Source organism: Halichoerus grypus, chromosome 5 (assembly GCF_964656455.1).
Source record: "Halichoerus grypus chromosome 5, mHalGry1.hap1.1, whole genome shotgun sequence".
Classification (NCBI taxonomy): Eukaryota; Metazoa; Chordata; class Mammalia; order Carnivora; family Phocidae; genus Halichoerus; species Halichoerus grypus.
In genome coordinates, this window is record NC_135716.1 from 8,902,167 (window position 1) to 8,920,525 (window position 18,359).

The 18,359-nt window shown below is 51.6% G+C and overlaps 1 protein-coding gene across 2 annotated transcripts in view; it reads left to right on the forward strand.

Moving 5' to 3' along the window:
- The window catches only part of NDRG1 (N-myc downstream regulated 1), a 54,646-nt gene extending 38,038 nt beyond the window's left edge, over window positions 1-16,608 (forward strand). For both annotated transcript variants that reach the window (XM_036091136.2, XM_078071987.1), the window contains 7 exons: window positions 2,231-2,334; window positions 3,964-4,020; window positions 4,832-4,883; window positions 5,977-6,024; window positions 7,338-7,373; window positions 11,177-11,228; window positions 14,699-16,608. In XM_036091136.2, the coding sequence (XP_035947029.1) occupies window positions 2,231-2,334; window positions 3,964-4,020; window positions 4,832-4,883; window positions 5,977-6,024; window positions 7,338-7,373; window positions 11,177-11,228; window positions 14,699-14,910 (561 nt within the window). In that variant the 3' untranslated portion in view covers window positions 14,911-16,608. The remainder of the gene's footprint in view (window positions 1-2,230; window positions 2,335-3,963; window positions 4,021-4,831; window positions 4,884-5,976; window positions 6,025-7,337; window positions 7,374-11,176; window positions 11,229-14,698) is intronic.
- Window positions 16,609-18,359: the final 1,751 nt, after the last annotated feature.

The following is an 18,359-nucleotide window of genomic DNA, read 5'->3' on the forward strand; positions in this document are numbered from 1 at the left end:
TTCGCTGTGTACCCTGCTCGGTCCTAAGGATTTTACAAATACTAACCCATGGACTTCCTCCAGAACTGTATGAACCATGTGAAAAGTACTTGTTTTATTCCCAGTTTATGGATGAGATCAGAGAGGTTGATTGACTTGTGTGAGGTTGCACAGCCAGGGCGAGGCGGGGCTGGGATTGGAAGCTATATGTCTGGCTCTGGAGCATGTTCCCGCATCCAGAGCAGGACCCTGGCCTTCTGTACTTCTGCTGTTTCTCAGTCACCCCAGCCAGGCCCCTGTCCTCCTCTGGGCAGCCAGCGTGGCCCCTGACTCTGGCCCACAGCCCCCGGGGAGGATGTGCGGGGTGACCGACGCAAGCCCAGACACTGCCTGGCTCGATTTGCTCTGTGCACCGTGTGGCCCGCTCAAGAGCATGACCATCTGAGATGCGACCGCATGTCCCCCTTTGGGCTTGGCCACGTGTGCCCACTACGTTTGGTCTTCATGTTATTTTCCCGGGGCTGCTGTAAGAAGCACCCCAGACTGGGTGGCTTTCAACAGCAGAAATGGACTCTGTCTCGGTTCTGGAGGCCAGTACTCTGAAATGGAATGTTGGTGGGGCCACACTCCGTCCAGTGGTCCTGGGGGGGATCCTTCCTTGCTTTTCCAGCTTCTGGTGGCTTCAGAATCCCCCGGCTCGTGGCTGAGCCCTCCAGGCTCTGTCTCTGTCTCGGTGGCCTCTCCGTGTCTGTTTCACATCTCCTTCTGGGGGCGTCTCAGTTGAGCGCCCGACTCCTGATTTCAGCTCAGGTCATGATCTCAGGGTTGTGAGATCGAGTCCCGCAGCAGGCTGCGCGCTCAGCATGGAGTCTGTCTGTCCCTCCCCCTCTGCTCCCCTCCGCCCCTGACTCATGCTCTCTCTCTCAAATAAATAAATAAATAAATAAAATCTTAAAAGAAAAACCCTCCCTTTGCCTTTCTCTTAGAAGGACACTTGCCATTAGATTTAGGACCTACTGGTATAATCTTTAATGATGTGCTCAGGATCCTTCACTTAATGACATCTACAGAGACTTCTTTTCCAAATAAGTTCGCGTTCATGGTGACCGGGGGTTTGACGTGGACACGGCCTTTGGGGCCAGCCTGCAGCCCACGGTAGCCTTCTTCCCCTCATCTGTGCTCCATTTAGTTTGTGATACATTCTCTTCCCCCCTGAGTGTCTAATCTGAACCTTAGAGGAATATGGAAAAAATTAAAGCCAGTTTCTGTATTTCCTTGCAGGAGGGGCTGTCAAGTATAGGGTGAGAGTCTGGTCTGCTTATACCCACATTACTTGAGGTATCTGTTGGAGCTCCCAGGTTGCTGTAGCTGTTGTGTGTTGTGTTTTAATCTGAAACCCCAGCACGATTAATTCCTTAGATGGTCTTTTCCCTGACTTTCTAACAGCATGTTGGCCTTTTTGTTGCTTTAGTGATCATGGACTGTTACAGATAATAGCTCGGGCTGGACATGGGGCCCCCTTTGCTCCCTCCCTGTCCTGCTCTGGTCGCCACTGATCATATCAGGCCATTTTGTGGAACCTACACGTCCGCTGTTTTACAAATGAGAAACAGAGCAGGCTCGTAACTTGTTTGTTTGTCCCAAATCACATTCAGAAAGGAAGCAGGGAGAGGGAAGGCTGAGGCTTCTGTAGACCTCTGGCTGGCTCCGCTAGGAATTGAGATGGCCCTTCTTTCCAGAAACTTCACGGGAGTTGCATGAGTTGGTTTTGTGTTTCCAGCATGAAAAACTTCTCAACTTCCCCTTAAAAACATTAATTGCTAACAGTTGCATCAATTTTTTACTGTTTACAAAGGGCTTTTGTGTGCAAGACCTCTGCTAAATCCCACAACCTGATGACATAGGTAATAGCCACCCCCCCTTTATTTTTGAGGGGACTGAGGCTCTGAGAGGTTAAGACACCTGCCCCCCAAAAAGGGCAGTGACGGAGCCGAACTCCAGATTCGGGAGGACTGACTTCAAATACCGAAGAAGTGAGGAACCCAGAAGGGCATGCTTTGCCCTTTGCAGGTTTGCATTCCTTGCTGTTACCAGCTGATAGGCAGAATCAGACTGCATTTCCCCGGTTTGCTCAGGCTCCCTAGCAGTCAAGTGCATTAGGCCTTATTACCTCTATACCTGTATTACCTGAAGAATGGAGGCACTGGGCCGCGGTCCCAGCAAAGGGTATCTCCCCCCTCTCTAAATGCAGGAGGAAATGCAGAACAACGTGGAGGTGGTCCACACCTACCGCCAGCACATCGTGAATGACATGAACCCCAGCAACCTGCACCTCTTCATCAACGCCTACAACAGGTATTGGGACACGGCATCGATCGAGTTTCTTTTCGTTGGTCTGGAACATGGAATAAGGCAGAGGGGGCTTACAGAATTAGCAGAAGATACAGCCCCTGGATTTGAGCAAAGAGATGGCTGGGACAGGGAGTCAGGTGCCTCCTGGAGTTCTGGTGTTTTGCAAGGAGCTGAGCTACCATCCAGACCCCCGGGGGGGTGGGGAGGTGAGCACAAGGGAGACACAGTCACGCCCTCACAGGGTTTGGAGTAAGTGCCTGTGCGTGGCTGACCGTAAGGAGAGGCCAGGTGTGAGGAGGGTGAAGAGAGCGAGTGACAGAGCACTGGGGAGGGGAGGAGGAGGGAGGAGTCCAGAGAAGCTGCTGGGAGGTGAGTCATGCCAAGGACAAGGAGCACATCCCTCCAGCCTTGGGCCAGGGGCTAGCCCTCTTCATGATAACGAGGGCCTGGTCTGGACCTCAGCTAGGGGAGGGGACAGCCCGGGAACACTGGTGTCAGCCAGGGGACGCAGTCTGCCGCGCTGCCATGAAGGGGACAGGAGGGAGCCTCATGGGCTGCCTCTCCTCACGGTCAGTAACTTACTTCATGAAGGGCATTAGTGTCTGTGACAAAGTTCAGCGTCCATCTCCTCTTACCATCCTCCCGGCATCCCGCCTCTCGGTGCGGGAGGGAGAGGTCGTGTTCCCAGTGGGTAACTGAAGACGTGGGACTCCACAGAGCAGTTCTTCAGCAGACACTTCCCGAGAGCTGGGGCTCTCAGGCTATCGGCTAGGCAGTGGACACGCAGAGACCAGGACAGCCCCCCAAACCCCACACACTGCCTTGCCCTCATTATGCCCATAGGAATCAAGTGAATCCTCTTCAAAATCCTGGGACGCTGTTACCATTAGCATTTCCTCTTGAGGAAGCACAGGCACAGAGAGGTTCAGCATTCTGCCCAAAGTCACACAGCGAGGAAGTGGAGGGCTGTGATTTGAATCCAGCCTGTCTGGCTCCAGGCCATGCTCTGGCAAAGGGTGTCTGGTGGTGGGAGCCGCCAGGAGGCGAGAGGCTGGGTCGAAGTCTGCGGGGGCGAGCCATGGGGCTGGCCGGGCCCGCACTGGGCATGACGCCGCACAGTGGGAAACCGTGGGAGGCTTTGAAATGAGGGAGGGAGGGCGCCTGGGTGGCTCAGTTGGTTAAGCGACTGCCTTCGGCTCAGGTCATGATCCTGGAGTCCTGGGATCGAGTCCCACATCGGGCTCCCTGCTCAGCAGGGAGTCTGCTTCTCCCTCTGACCCTCCTCCCTCTCATGCTCTCTGTCTCTCATTCTCTCTCTCGCAAATAAATAAAATCTTAAAAAAAAAAAAAAAAGAAAAGAAATGAGGGAGGGAAAGGATCAGGTCTGAGATCTAAAAGAGATTGTGTAGAGGACTCAGGTTGGGGGCAAGGAGGTGGGCTCCACGGGAAATGCATCAGTCCCACTATCCCGAAACCAATTACATGGACCCCAAGAGGCTGTGATGTCCTAAGAGCCATGCAGGTTGGGACACAGGTGGTTTGCTAGAAGGACTAACGGCAGGACCTCCTGGGATCGGCGAGATGGGAGGGGATGCCTGTGTAACCATGTAACTGTGCGTCTGTTGTCCGCAGCCGGCGGGACCTGGAGATTGAGCGGCCGATGCCCGGAACCCACACAGTCACCCTGCAGTGAGTGGCCTTTCTCCCCCTCACCGTCTTGTCGCCTTGCTCAGCCACTGGCAGGGCCTTCTTTCTATGTTTGGCGGGAGTGGTGCTCTGTGCCAGGACATCGTAATCGGCAAGCCCTGGGTGTATTCTTCCCAGGAGTCAGGCACGACCCAGTCTCAGTCACCTACTCCTTGTGCAGGGGTTCAGTTCCCGGGGTGTCCCTGAGACCTGGGTGGGAGCCTTGGATCTCAGAGAAGCAGCGCCGAGTATACTTGGGATAGAATTTATTAAGCACCTGCTCTATGTTGAATACTGCGTTAGGCTTTGCTTTCACAGAGCCTGGAGCTGAGTAAGACATGAGTCCCACCCTAAAGTGCCCTATAAGGCTAGGAGGAAAAGACAGTCATGGGTACAACTAACTGCATTCCACCAGTATCGTCTGTCTTTTGTAGTTTCTGTAAGTGAACCATATTATTTAACACCTGAACTCGACATGCCATTCCCTTTGTCAGGCATGTCCTCTTGGTCTCTGGTCTTGATCGGTGGCAAAGTCCTACTCATCCTTCGTTGAGGAGAGGATGCTTGAAACTAAAACCAAGAGGGCCCAGAAAGTCTCTGGCTGAAATTCATACTAAGGTGTAAATGACTGCAGTCCCAGTGTATCCTAAGAACAAAGCAGAGGATGGAAGGAGAAGGAAGTAAAAAGAGCAAAGGGTACTGAGGAAACCAAAATAAGTGTTTTTAGAACTCTGGTCCCAGCCTGGGAGGCCTGGGAGCATGTGAATCTTTAAATAAACTTTGTGTTAACTCCCTCTTCTCTCCCTGCCCCCAGGTGCCCTTCTTTGTTGGTGGTTGGAGACAGTTCTCCTGCTGTGGATGCTGTGGTATGTAGGAATCATTCACTTGTTTCTGTGCTTAATTTGACAGTCCAGACCTGGTTGGCCTTTGGACAGAGGGCCCAGACACCAGCCTCTTTCCCTGGTGACTGCCAGCCCTGTTTGCTTGGCACCAGGTCCTCTGTCTTTTCTCCCAGGCCCCAACACCTGCCAGTCTGCCTCCCATTGGTTTGTTTCGATGGGCATGTTTGCCACTTGGCTTCCTGGCCAACAGACTCTCCTCTCATTTGGAAATCAGAGTTTTCAGACCTGGTTGGTGCCTGATTGTCTGGCAGGGCAGAGAGGTGCCTGGGGAATGGGGCTTAGACAAGGCCTTCTGGGTCGTTTCATCCCTTAATTCCCAGCTGTGATGTGGAGGCAAAGCACAGACTCGACCCTTCCGACGTCCCCGTAGCTGGAGACAGGGAAGCTTAGGAGTTATTGAGCAGAGTCCTAAAGTGGTGACACGCCTTGTGCAGTGGGCTACAGAGTAGGATTTGCGGAGGGACCGTGAGTTTCCCGTGATCTAACCCACTGGGCATAATCATAGGATGCATCAGCAGAGATACATTGTTCACATGAAGGGAGGTGATAGTTCTGCTGCAGGCACTTTGAACATCACTGGTTACATGTGGGTATTTTGCCCAATTTTGGATGCACTTCTGAGATGGTCATTGACAAATTAAATTAGCGGATGTCACTTTGTCTGAAGAATAGTTGTCAGGACTAGAGATGTTGTACTTGTAGAATCTCTGGCAACAGCTGGTTAAATAAGTCCATTCATTTAGCAGTTATTTCTGGAGCATCTACTAGATGTTAGCTCGTCTTTGTAACAACCCTTTGAAAAAAGGATATTATCCCCCCTTTATGGAAAAAGAAACCGAGGCTCCAAGAAATTAAGTAACTTGTCCACGGTCGCTCAGTTAGTAATGGCAGGGCTGGAATTTATAGCCACGTTGCTTCATCTCGAAGCCCACATTCTTCCCTCCATGCTAGGGGGGAAGACAGGTGTCGCTGCTGATGGTGGCAGCGAAGGGGGAAGGCTGATGACTTTGGCTCTAGATGGAAAATTAACAGATTTCTTCTCCCTTTCCTTGTCCAGGTGGAGTGCAACTCGAAATTGGACCCAACAAAGACTACTCTCCTCAAGGTACAGGCAGAATGAAACCCCTAGTCTGCTGCAGAATGGAGTGGTGCTTAACTGAGGCACAGCTGGTGGTCAGAGACCATAGAAATAATTATTTAACGTATGCGTTCACGAACATCTATCTGTTGTGGGGCCCCGGCTGGACACCCTAGGCTGCAGAGATGAAGGGAACCCTCTTTGGTACCCCAAGAGTCTATGGGCTGCTGGCCGTGGTGCTCTGCTGAGGGACGGACTGGGAGTTGTGCAAGCAGGGGCTCTCCCAAGGGTGGGGCTGGGCGTTCCTCCGAGAGGGGCTCTGCCACGGGAGGGCAGGACTCTGTCCAGCAGGTTCTTCTGGGCGCTTGAGCCGCTCGCTGTCCCTGAGGCCGGGTTGAGGGTCGTTGGCCTCCCTGCCCGCGCAATCCAGCCGCCATGTGTTTGTGGCAGCCTTGGCCCAAAGGCACCACGCAAGATGAGGGCCCGTTGGGGTTGTACCCCCTGGGGAGGGCAGGTGACCCAGGAAGGGCCTGTGTGAAATGAGGGGGCAAGAGGAGCTGAGGGTCTGTGGGTCACTCAGCAGCCCTGTGAAAGGCAGCGGGAGGCGTCTGATGCTCAGGAGGGGGACCTGGTCCCCAGAACTGGCTCTTCACATACTTTTCTATCAAGATTCCCTCTCAAGGAAATTGCAAGACTGGAAGATGCTGGGCTTTGGGTCCCAGGGGGCTGCTGATGGGCTAACCTGGGAGCCCCTTTGTCTTAATTATCCCAACACATCTGTGTCTGGACTCCGGCAACATCGGGGCCTCTGTCCCAGGAGAAGGACGGACAGGCCACAGTTACTGCTGTAGGGAGAGGAGAAGGGAGCATTCGAGAAGGCGGAGGGTTCGTCTCCTCGTCTCCATTGCTCAGATCGAGCAGTTTCTGTCTTAGGGAACGTTTAAAGAGAATGTGTGTGTACAGGGCCTCCCGCACTGAAGGCTTTCTGGTCACACGGACCCTGGCGGGAGGCTCGCAGGTTCCTCGCACTCTCTCAGGCCCGGTGTGTGCCCCTGCAGTGGGACAGGCACACCTTCCGGTTCTCGACGAACTGAGGGAAATTCCTTCCAGGGCGTAGCAGGGCATCTGGCGTCTCGGTTGTCAAGAAGACACAGATCAGTGCCAAGATGGATTATGACAAGAGCAGCCTTGCTAGGTGGGGATGGGTGTTTCCCCACCCGTAAGGTGCCCAGTGCCCCCAGAATGGGGCTGAATGGGGGCAGGGCAGCGGCAGGTGGGCCCCATGGGGAGGGACGCCTCTGCTGTGGTGTTTGGTACTGACCAGCTTCCCTCTCTCCCAGATGGCAGATTGTGGTGGCCTCCCGCAGATCTCCCAGGTGAGTCCCACCTGTCACCGCTCCTCAGCTGGAGGGCAGGTGCCTCTGTGTCCTGTTAGCACCTATTCCCCCACTGTCTCCTAGTCCCCTACCTCACTATGACATCTGATGACACTGTGGACACGTTACCATTTACAAAAGGTGCTTGCACATCAGGACTTGATCACCTAGGAACCCCCGCATGGTGGATGACACTGGGGCTCACAGGGGGGAGGGGGTTTGATGCATGGATACGGCTTGATGCCTGTGGACCCGAGTCGAGGTGTGTCTGGTGTTTGACCTCAGAGACCACAGGCTTCTGCCAGAGCTCCAGGCCCGAGCAGAGGGGGCAGAGAGGAGGTGGTTGTCTTTTCCACCAGACTGTGGGAAAGGATGGAATGATGCCTTTTCTTTCTTCCGTTTCTCCCTGCCATCCTGAAGGAGACTTCAGAGCTTCTGTCCAGTGCTTTCTTGATGAACAACAATTGAATCTGGGTCTTTTTCTAGATATATGTACCCTTTCTCCCCCTGCGGCCCCCCACCCCCCTGAGCTCCCTGGGGAGCCTCCCATGCAGTAGTGAGCATGCATTTGGGGTCCGTCTCACCTGCCAGGGTGTTGGGAGAGACAAGGGTGAGGGCACTGAGCAACCCAGCGGCTCCCTCCGCGTCCACGTCACCCTAGGTCTTCCCACTGGCTCTTCCCTGCAGGTGCATCCAGACCCTGGACTCCTGCATGCCCTGGCTGAGGGGCTTCTTATCCATGAGCCTGTCATCTAGGCAATGGCCCCAGGCTGGGGAGATCAGACAAACAAAAATTACATTCTCAGAGGGGAGAAGGGCTGTGTGCCCTCCTCAGTAATGGGCCAGGACCTGAAATGTATATTTTATGAGTTTGGGTTTGTTTGTTTGTTTGTTTGTTTTTAATCGGTGGTATTTAGTACTTCTAATTTCCTAGTTACAAAGTAATACATGTTCATCAATAAAAATTTAAAAACACAGGTGAATAAAAGAATAATTTAAAAAAACACATTCCATAGTGTCCCAACTTCAGGTTACCGTTGTTACAGACTTTAAAGTATTTACTTCTAGTCTCTTTTTCGATATGCTTGCATACATTTTTTTTTGTTACTTTAAGCAAAATTAGGATCATATTGTGTATATATTTTTCACCTGTCCACATAACTTGACATCTCAGAGCTCTCTTCCTTTGGTTAAAAAACGCTCTGTATCTTGCTTTTAATGGCAGGACAAAATGCCATTGCACAGAATACTGTAATTGGTTTTCCTGACGCCCTATTGCTGGCCATTTATAGGTAGTTTCTGGTTTCTCGCTGTTGGGTGTGGTGCCACAGAGAGCCTCTTGGTTTGGGAGGGATCAGCTCTTTGATTAATTTCACGCGGCCTTGCCAATTTCAAGGACCTCTGATGGAAAAGGGAGAGTCTTGGCTCTGAGTCCCCCAGGGAGGGGGCGACGGCTAACAGGTTCATCTGGGTGCAGGATAAAATTTGTAGCAGCTGGAGCTGTCCCAATAAGAGAAGGGTCTTCTGCTTGGGGTAGTGAGGTCTTTCACTTGGGGTGGGGGGTCTGAAGAAGAGACCCGCGGGAGCAGATTTCTGCATCAGGTGGATCCTGGACCGTGACTCATTGCTCTGGATCTCATCTCCCTGCAGACTCTCCCTCCAGAACTCCGTACAGAAGTGTAGACACAGGTGGCCTTTGGTGGCTCTGCTCGCCTCTCCCCGGTGGCTCCCTCCGCGTCCCCTACAGAAGGACAAAATCGGTGTTCTATCTGCTGTTGCGTTATGCCCCTTTGACAGCTGGGAGAAACCAGGGACGGGTGGGACGGCCCCGCCCGCAGAGGGAACAGATGGGCTCCCCGCAGAGCCCAGCTTAGACAGAAGCGTGAGTTAATACCTGCATGTTAGTGGTGGAGCCTCCAGCCATCCAGCTCGCTTCTGAGACTGCCGCGGAGACCCGTGCGGAGACACTGCTGCTCCAGGGCCCTCCTTCGGCTGGCTCGGGGAGAAGGGGCGCCGGTGTTCCTTCCATCTGTCCTCCCTCCCTCCCGCTCTCCCTCCCTCCGTCCTTTCCCTTCTTCCTTTTCTGTATTGGAAATGAGAACAGCTCCGCCCCTGACCATGATGAAAACACATTGTAAATGCATGGCGGTGGCTGAACCAGCCCAGGCTTCCAGGAGACAGTGCAGGGAGGCCAGTTTACTGTCCTTCGTCCTCCTCCTGCCCTTATGAGAGTCGGGTGTCTGTTGACAGAGGGCGTTCCCATCCCTCGTTCCATTTGCAAGGGCAACAGTCCTTAGAGATGAGAGGAGCAGGTGTTTATTGCAGAGTCACAGAGGAAGAGAGGCTGAAGGACTGTTTGCTGCGGTGCTGTGCGCAGGTGCCCGTCGCTCTGCAGCCCCAGTGGGGACGTGTCACTTTCTTACTGTTGTCACACAAACCCCAGAGGGCAACTTGAGCCCAGCCTCACTTTATCTATCTATCTATCTATCTATCTATCTATCTATCTATCTGTCTATCATCTATCAAGATTTATTTATTTGAGAGAGAACGAAAGCAAGAGGGATCACAGAGGAAGAGGGAGAAGCAGATCCCCCAAGGAGCAGGGAACCTGATGCGGGATTTGATCCCAGGACCCTGAGATCATGACTCAAGCCGAAGACAGACAGACACTTAACCAACTGAGCCACCCAGGCGCCCCTCAGCCTCTCCTTTAAGTGTCATGTGGCTCTTTGTAGAACAGTGGCAGGAGTTGCTGGGGGTGGGCAGGAACACTGCGTCAGCTGATGACTCCTCATGGGGGCAGAAAGAGTATGAGGAGCATAGACCCAGGGTGTTGCTTTTGAGAGTTGCAGTTAATTAGACTGGGGGTATGGCCTTTACTTGAGAGCATTCACCTCCCAGTTCAGATTAATTTAAATTTGGGGAGAGTAATTGATGGAACTGGGTATGTTCTCAGCATTCCCAAATCATTTCACTTAAAATAGCTCATTGAATTGGTTAATTGGTTTATCCAACTGTCCGTCCATCCATCCATCCATCCATCTATCCATCCATTCATCCATCCATACATCTATCCATCCATTCATCCATCTATGCTTCCTTCTATTTTTTTCTTTCTTTCCATGCATCCGTCCATCCTCCTTCCTTCTATCCATCCATCTTATTTTTATCTATCTATCCACCATCCCTTCTTCCATCCATTCAGCCAGCCAGCCAGCCTGCTCTGGAGGCTGAGAGTGAACTGCCTTGAAAGCATAGAGTTTGGAAAGCCCTGGATTCATCTGTAGGACCACCCCCCCCCCCGCCATGAATTAACTGTATGACTGTGGATGGGTTATTTACCTCTCCGTGACTGTTCAGCAATGAAATGTATGTGGAAATGGCGCCAGCCTCATAAAGTTACTGTCAAGAGAAAACGAGATAATGCTGCGAAGCCCTTAGCACAGTGGGTGGCACAGGATCTTGGTGCCGTTACGTTCTAGATGCCGAGCTGGATACGTCACTCTATCAGCGTAGTCTTTACAGAAATCCTCGGATGTTAGTGTGGCTCTCTGCAGGTCATGTAACTTACCAAACTCTCCCAGCTATGAAGTGAATTTGCAGTTTTTCTCCCTAGCCAAAGTGAATTTTGCTCCCCATGAATACCCCATAGTCTTTACTTTTGTGCACTGTCCAATCAGCATGTGGTAGCCTTCTCTCTTGGGCCCAGCTCTTGAATGAGGGTGACCATGGGCACAGCTCCATGTGGCCTTTCAGGATCGGACCTCCGGCAACTGACCATACTTTCCCTTTTTCTCTTGCAGCCAGCCAAGCTTGCTGAGGCCTTCAAGTACTTCGTGCAGGGCATGGGATACAGTAAGTATGGCTTTTCCAGGCAGGTGGTGGGGCGAGGGGCAGGCATGGGAATGAAAATGCAATGACCTGAACTGGGCTTGAGTGAGTACTCTCTGTCACCTTGGCCAGCCTCAGCTTTTTGCAAACTAGGAAGGTCAGGGAAAGAAATATTTCGGTGTGTGGAGGATGGGCGGCAGTGCAGAGGTTCTAGTATCTTCTTTATACCGTGGTGGCTTCATCTCCCTCCGCTGATGAACAGCCGTGGTTTCATAGCAGGGAATTTTCTTTATTTTATTTTATGTTTTTAAATGTTTTTTATTTATTTATTCATGAGAGTCAGAGAGAGAGAGAGAGGCAGAGGCAGAGGGAGAAGCAGGCTCCCTGCCTAGCAGGGAGCCCGATGCGGGACTCGATCCCAGAACCCTGGGATCATGACCTGAGCCGAAGGCAGACGCTTAACCATCTGAGCCACCCAGGCGCCCCGGGAATTTTCTTTAGATTTAGGACTAACTCTTTAAGCACCAAAAAGAGAACAGTGGAACCATGAAAATCTTTTACATTCTGGTTATGTGCTTTTTTTTAAATTTTAAATTCAATTTAATTAATGGATAGTGTATTATTAGTTTCAGAGGTAAAATTTAGTGATTGATCGGTTGCATATATATGATTATGTGCTTTCTTAAGAGACTTCCCATTGTCACGATGGTGGTGGTGGTGATGATTATGGTGGTGATGGTAATGATGAAAGATTATTAGTAAATCCTTCATTTTTTTCTCATATAACCATCACAGTAATCCTATGTGATATTCTTTTTTTTTTTTTTTAAGAGAGAGTGCGTGTGCACATGAGTGGGGTGAGGAGCAGCGGGAGGGGGAGAGAGAATCGTAGGCAGGCTCCACGCTCAGTGCCGAGCCCAGTGAAGGATTCAGTCTCATGACCCTGAGATCATGAGCTGAACCGAAATCAAGAGTCGGACGCTTAACCGACTGCACCACCCAGGTGCCCCATCCTATGGCATCCTCTTATCCTCATCTTACAAATGATGGAACTGAGGTTTGGAGAGATTAAGCAAGGAGCAGAGTGGGGAATCTTCCTTCGAAAACCGTAAAGCTCTGTGTAAGCGGGTGATAAAGTTGTTTATATTCAAGACAGCGCATCTTTGCCAAATCCTTGGATTTGGGAATTGAAGGATAAATAGAAGCATAATTCAAGGACTTGCTATTTCTTGTGTGGCGGTTCTAGTTTATTCGTTAGACACCTCCAGCCCTTTTTCAGAAACACAGTCCCATGACCAGGACCGACCATGCCCAGTGGAAGCAGTCTGGTGGGTGCGGCCGCAGATGGTCCAATTGAGGTGTGAGCCGTGACATGGTTCTTTTGGTCTTTTCTGCCGACTGCTTAGAATTTATGAGCCCATCTTAATGGGGAAGTCTGAATGTCTGATCTCTTCCTTTTTTTTTTTTTCCCCCCGAGACTGAACCTATTCATGTTCGTTTAAAATAGTAATGGTATATTTGGTAAGCTGACCGCAGTGTTGAGGTTGGCCACAGCCGTGTTTAGTTTCTAGAGAGGCCAGGAGCCCGTGAGCCTGATTTACATGCGTCGGGCAGAGTCCACGTCCCTAGGTGCCCTATTCCAACAGAAAACATCTGTCTGTGGGTCTGCGGCCTTCTGAGCTGCCTTCCCAAGGGAAAGTGAGCAGGCAGAGGTAGGGCGCGCGGAACGCCGCCGGGCAGACTTGATTTACCTGGCAGGGCGTACATCATGACTTGTTTGCCTTGGACCTCTCTTGGGTTTGGATTTCTGCCTCGCAGTGTATTCTGGGGAGAAAGGAAGTGAAAGGCAGGCCTTGTTCCCTCTGACACACACACACACACACACACACACACACACACCAGCTTCTATTTCCAGAAAGCTGAAGCCTCCGGCAGATTACAGGGAAGAGAGCAGGAAGGGCTTTTGTCCCAGAGGCATGAACCACAGAGAACACAAATAGTCATCTACTGAGTGCCTGTTCAAGCTGGGCCAGGCATGACTCACTCTTTGCATCCATGACACCATTCTGTGGTCACTCGCGAGCCCTGTGAGGTCAGGAAAACTCTCGGATTTGGGGTTGAGAAATAGGGATCAGAAAAAACGTGAGCGACAGATGTGGGAGTGATCCCGATCGTCTCTGGATTTAAACATTAGCTCTTGGAGAAGGGAGTTCAGTGCAGCAAGGATTCCTTTTGTTTGTGGATATGTGTCCCAGCAAGCCAGCCCCTGCGCGCGTTCAGTGACTGACGTAACCGCTGAGCACGTACGTGTATTTATCGGTTTCCTCGGATTGTGACGTCGGTTCTTCAAGGTGGCCGTTGCGGTGATGCTTTATTTGGGTGGTGTACTAGTTTCCTAGGGCTGTTGTACCAAATCTCCACAAACCAGATGGCTTAAAAAATACCAGAAATGTGTTCTTTCACAGTACTACAGCTCTAGAAGCGAGAAGTCCAAAATCAAGATGTATGCAAGGTCATGCTCACCTCAGAGGTTCTCGAAAGATCTTTCCTTGCCTCATCTCAGCTACTGGAGGGAGCTAGCAGCCCTTGCTGTTCCTTGGCTTGTAGCCACGTGACTCCCATCTCTGCTCTGTGTTCACGTGGCCTTCTGTGTGTGTGTGTGTGTGTGTGTGTGTGTGTGTGTGTGTGTGTGTATGTATGTGTATGTGGAGGGGTGTTCTGTCTCCTCTTATGAGCAACCAGCCTCATGCAGTATGACCTCATCTTAACAAAATGTATCGGCAAGGACCGTAGTTCCATTCTTAGATTCTGGTGGCTATGAATTAGGGCTGGTGGCTATGAATTAGGGCTGGTGGCTATGAATTTCGGGGGGTGGAGGGCAGGATTCAGCCCAGTGCAGGTGGGGGGATCACTTTGTCTTCATTTCACTTTCTCAGCCATCTGCTATGTGCAAGGGTATTTTAAGTCCTGAAGGATGGATGGGTGCCATAGATAGTTCCTGGGAGCTCACAGGCTTCTCTGGAAGAGACAACAGGTGACAGCCGGCCACAGATTTGCTGGGTGGCCTCGGTTTCCCCACCTGTGGCATGGAGGGATTAGCCCCGCTGACGCCCTCCAGATATTGTAGACAGTAGGGGGTTGCGGTACGCGGGCACACACACGGGTGCCGATACTAGGGGATTAGTATTCCCATTTTACTGATGGGGATGGAGGGGCTCAGAGACGGTCACTTCCAAAGTCACACAGCTGTAAGCGAGCGGCAGACTTGGGATTCAGACCTACGTCTAGGTTCAAGCCACCGTGTGATCGCAAGTCCCTACCCCCATCGGGGACTTGCTCTCCGCCTCTGTGAGTGGTTACAGAGAGGATGGGGAGCCCGGTGGCTGGGTGGCCACAGGGATGGGCGGGTCAGGCAGGAGGAGGCCCTGTGGCTGGCGTGCAGGTGCCCCTGGTGTTCAGGTCCCTAACCGGGTGCCTCTTCTCTCTGTCCCCAGTGCCCTCGGCCAGCATGACCCGCCTGATGCGCTCCCGCACGGCCTCCGGCTCCAGCGTCACGTCCCTGGAGGGCGCCCGCAGCCGCTCCCACACCAGCGAGGGTGCCCGCAGCCGCTCCCACACCAGTGAGGGTGCTCGCCTGGACATCACCCCCAACTCCGGGGCCACAGGCAACAACGCCGGGCCCAAGTCCATGGAGGTGTCCTGCTAGGCGGCCCGCGCCACGGCCGCCTCTGGACTCTGGGCTCACGCAGCTGCCCTTCCTCTGGCCCTTCCCGCCCCCGCCTGCCACACCACACATAACTCGTATTAACCCAAAGCTTATGGTGTAAGAGAGCTCTGGGGGGGACACAGTTAGACTGGGTTTGTCAAGGGCGCCTTTCCCAGCAGGGGCAGGGTGGGCGGACCGAAGGAAAAGAAGTATCTCAGTGTCCTGTGCTCATTGACGGCTGGCCTGGTGGCCGCCCCCTCACCCTCCCTCAGAGACGCCAAACTGCCAAAAACAAGACACGCCGCCCTCAACACTTCCTAAATCCAGGCCTCGGCTGACCCGAGCATCCTGGTTCTAAAGGGCACTTTGTCAGAAGCCCAGCCCCTCTACTTCCTGTTTCCTCTCCAACTAAAGACCAACTGACCCAGTTTCTGGAAACAGAACCCTGTTCCCATTTGGGGAGGGGGAGAGCAGCGGATTGTGGGTAGCTCTTTTTCACTGCACAAAACAGGAAGCGGGAGAGAGGTGGCATTTATGTGGAGGCTAGAATGCTTGGAAAAACAAATCTACGCAGTTGACGTGAAGACATAGATTTTTAGTTTGTGTATATATCCACTTTTTAATGCCGAAACGTACGAGCCTGTTTTTCTGGCACCCTTTCACTGGACAATGAAAGTGGGCAGCAAAATCTCCGGGCTTTCCAAAGAAACGCTCTTGGCAAACATTGGTATCATTGAATTTGAGCCTTTGGCTCTGCTGTCTGCTGCCGCCTCCATAGCCGGCCCCGACTTCCCACCCCAGATACGTGAGTGAGGATTCCGCTCGTGGGGAAGACGACTTAGGTTTGTACTTGCTTTCTTTGATATGGAGGGAAACATTCCAAACAGCCGTATCCGGCTGTGATGAGTCTCCATGCAGTGGGGGCAGGGTGGGAGGGTGCAGGGGAATAGGGTGGGGGTGGGGGGTATTTGGGTTATTAGGTGTAAGGGATTTTCTGTGGTTGTGATGGGATCCAGTGCAGTCATGATTTCAGTCGATCCCACCCTGGTTCCCAGGAATCTTGTGTGATTGAGTCAAATCCAGCTTCCGATCTCTGCCAAGTGGGGTTGAATCTGACCTTGACAGCCGAACGTTTCTGACCTGGTAACATCACTGGATCTTTGGGGAGAACCGTTTGCTCTTGCAGGGGGTGGGGATTCACACGGGGGGTGTTGGCTGAGAAGATGAAAGGATTCTGGAATATTCCACGGGATTGCCTTCCCTCTCCTGCCTTCCCCTCTTCCCTGCCCCTCTAACCTTTTGCTGAATGGGGCGGCACCACTGACATTTCTGGGCAACGTCAAGTTCCTGTACTACAAGGCTTCTGATTCTCATTTTGGCTAACCATGGATCTTCTCGGAGGAAGTTTGATCTGAGTGGGATGAATCGATGCGAATCAGCCGCTGGGGCCTGGTGCTTTCCAGGACCCTAGAGTTGGTAGAAGGAAGTAGTCAAGGCTTCTAGATAGCTGGAGGGGCAGTGACTCAGTTTCCTGCCCGTACCACCCGGAGGCTTCCCCGCGACCTGTGCAGAAAGGTCAGGGGTCAGGGCAGGAGTGGCTGAATCGAGACAGGAAACTGTTGTGTAAAGTCTCTCCAGAGGAGTTTCTTAATGAGATATTTGTATTTATTTCCAGACCAATAAATTTGTAACTTTGCAGTGGCTTGTGTCTTTTTCCTCTGAGAGATCGTGTGAGGCCCCACAGTCGCAGGAGGGGTCCTTCCTTACCTGGGGCCTCCCGACAGCTGCCTTAGGGGCATCACTGTCCCCTGAGAATATAATGCGAGCCACAGATGTAAGTTTACATTTTCTAACAGCCGTATTTTAAAAGGTAGAAAGAAAACAAGTGAATTTTAATAATATATTTCCCTTAACCCAGCATATCCAAAACATTACCATTTCAACATAGAATCAATATGACAAGGATTAAGATAATTCACCTCCTTTATGGTAAGAATATCAGTATTTCACAGGACAGTGCCTGTCAATTCAGACCAGCCCCATTTCAGGGGCTCAGTAGCTCAGACAGCACAGTGACAAAGGGTTAAAGCTTTTCAACCTACATTTAGAAGGAAACATCTTTTTTTTTTTTTTTTTACATTTCATTTTATTACAGGAAAGCATGTGATAAAACCACTCCCTTTCTCACACCCAGTGACATCGCTATAATGCTTGTTTCTACTATACTGAAAAAAAAATGTAAACACAACAGGTTTTAGTATGACCTCCCATTGTTATTTAGGCTTCTCAGGATTAGTTTAAAATTCACGAGAACAACTGTAAAGATGGTGCAGAGCTCCCATACACCCCACACCGAGTTTCCCCTGTTAGTAAGACCTCACTTCACTATGGTGCACTGGTCACAACTAAGAAATCAACATTGATACATTACTGTTAAGCTCCGTACTTTTTTTTTTTTTTTTTTTAAGATTTTATTGGACAGAGACACAGAGAGGGAACCCAAGCAGGGGGAGTGGGAGAGGGAGAAGCAGGCTCTCCGCCAAGCAGAGAGCCCGATGCAGGGCTCGATCCCAGGACCCTGAGATCATGACCTGAGCCGAAGGCAGACGCTTAACGACTGAGCCACCCAGGCGCCCCTAAGCTCCATACTTCATTGGAATGTCACTACTTTGTCCCTGTTGTCCTTTTTTCTGTCCCAGGATCCCATCCAGGATGCCCCATTATATGAGGTCCTCACGTCTCCTTACCTTCCTCTGGTCAATAATGGTGTCTCCCCTTTCCCTGCTTTAGCTGACCTTGACAAGTTTTGAGAAGCACTAGTCAGGCATGTTGTAGAATGTCCTTCAGTGAAGGTTTCTATGATACTTTTCTCATGGCTCAACTGGGGTGATGGGTTTTTGGAAGAAAGATCACAGAGGCGAAGTGCCATTATTAGCATGATGGGTCGTTGGGAGTCGCCACAGATGCTGTTGACCTTGATCACCTGGCTGAAGCAGTGTCGGCCAGGGTCCTTCACTGCCCAGTTACTTTTTCCGCTTTCCCCCACTTGGTCTTCGGAAGGAAGTCACTAAATCACTAAATGCAGCCCCGCCTCGAGCCTGCCTTCCCTTTTAAATAGCCATCCTGCTGTTATGCTGGATTTTCTTCGCTTACGTGCAGTTTCTTCGAGTGTAATTCGCTATAAATTCACTATAAGACTTGACGTCTGCGTTACGGTACAAGGGGTGGACATGCTGTAGTTTCAGAAATGGATTTGGAGTGGAAGGAGGAGTTAGCACAGAAGGGTAAGAAGGCGTTCCTAGCCACGGGGCCGTGTGGCCTCCAGTGCGGAGGAGGGAGGGTGTGTGCCTTGGTGAGGAGCCCGTACTGTGGACCGGGGCGGGTGACCGTGAGTGCGGGGCGTGGCAGGCGGCGAGGCAGGGAGTTCTGTATGTGTAAAATAAAATACA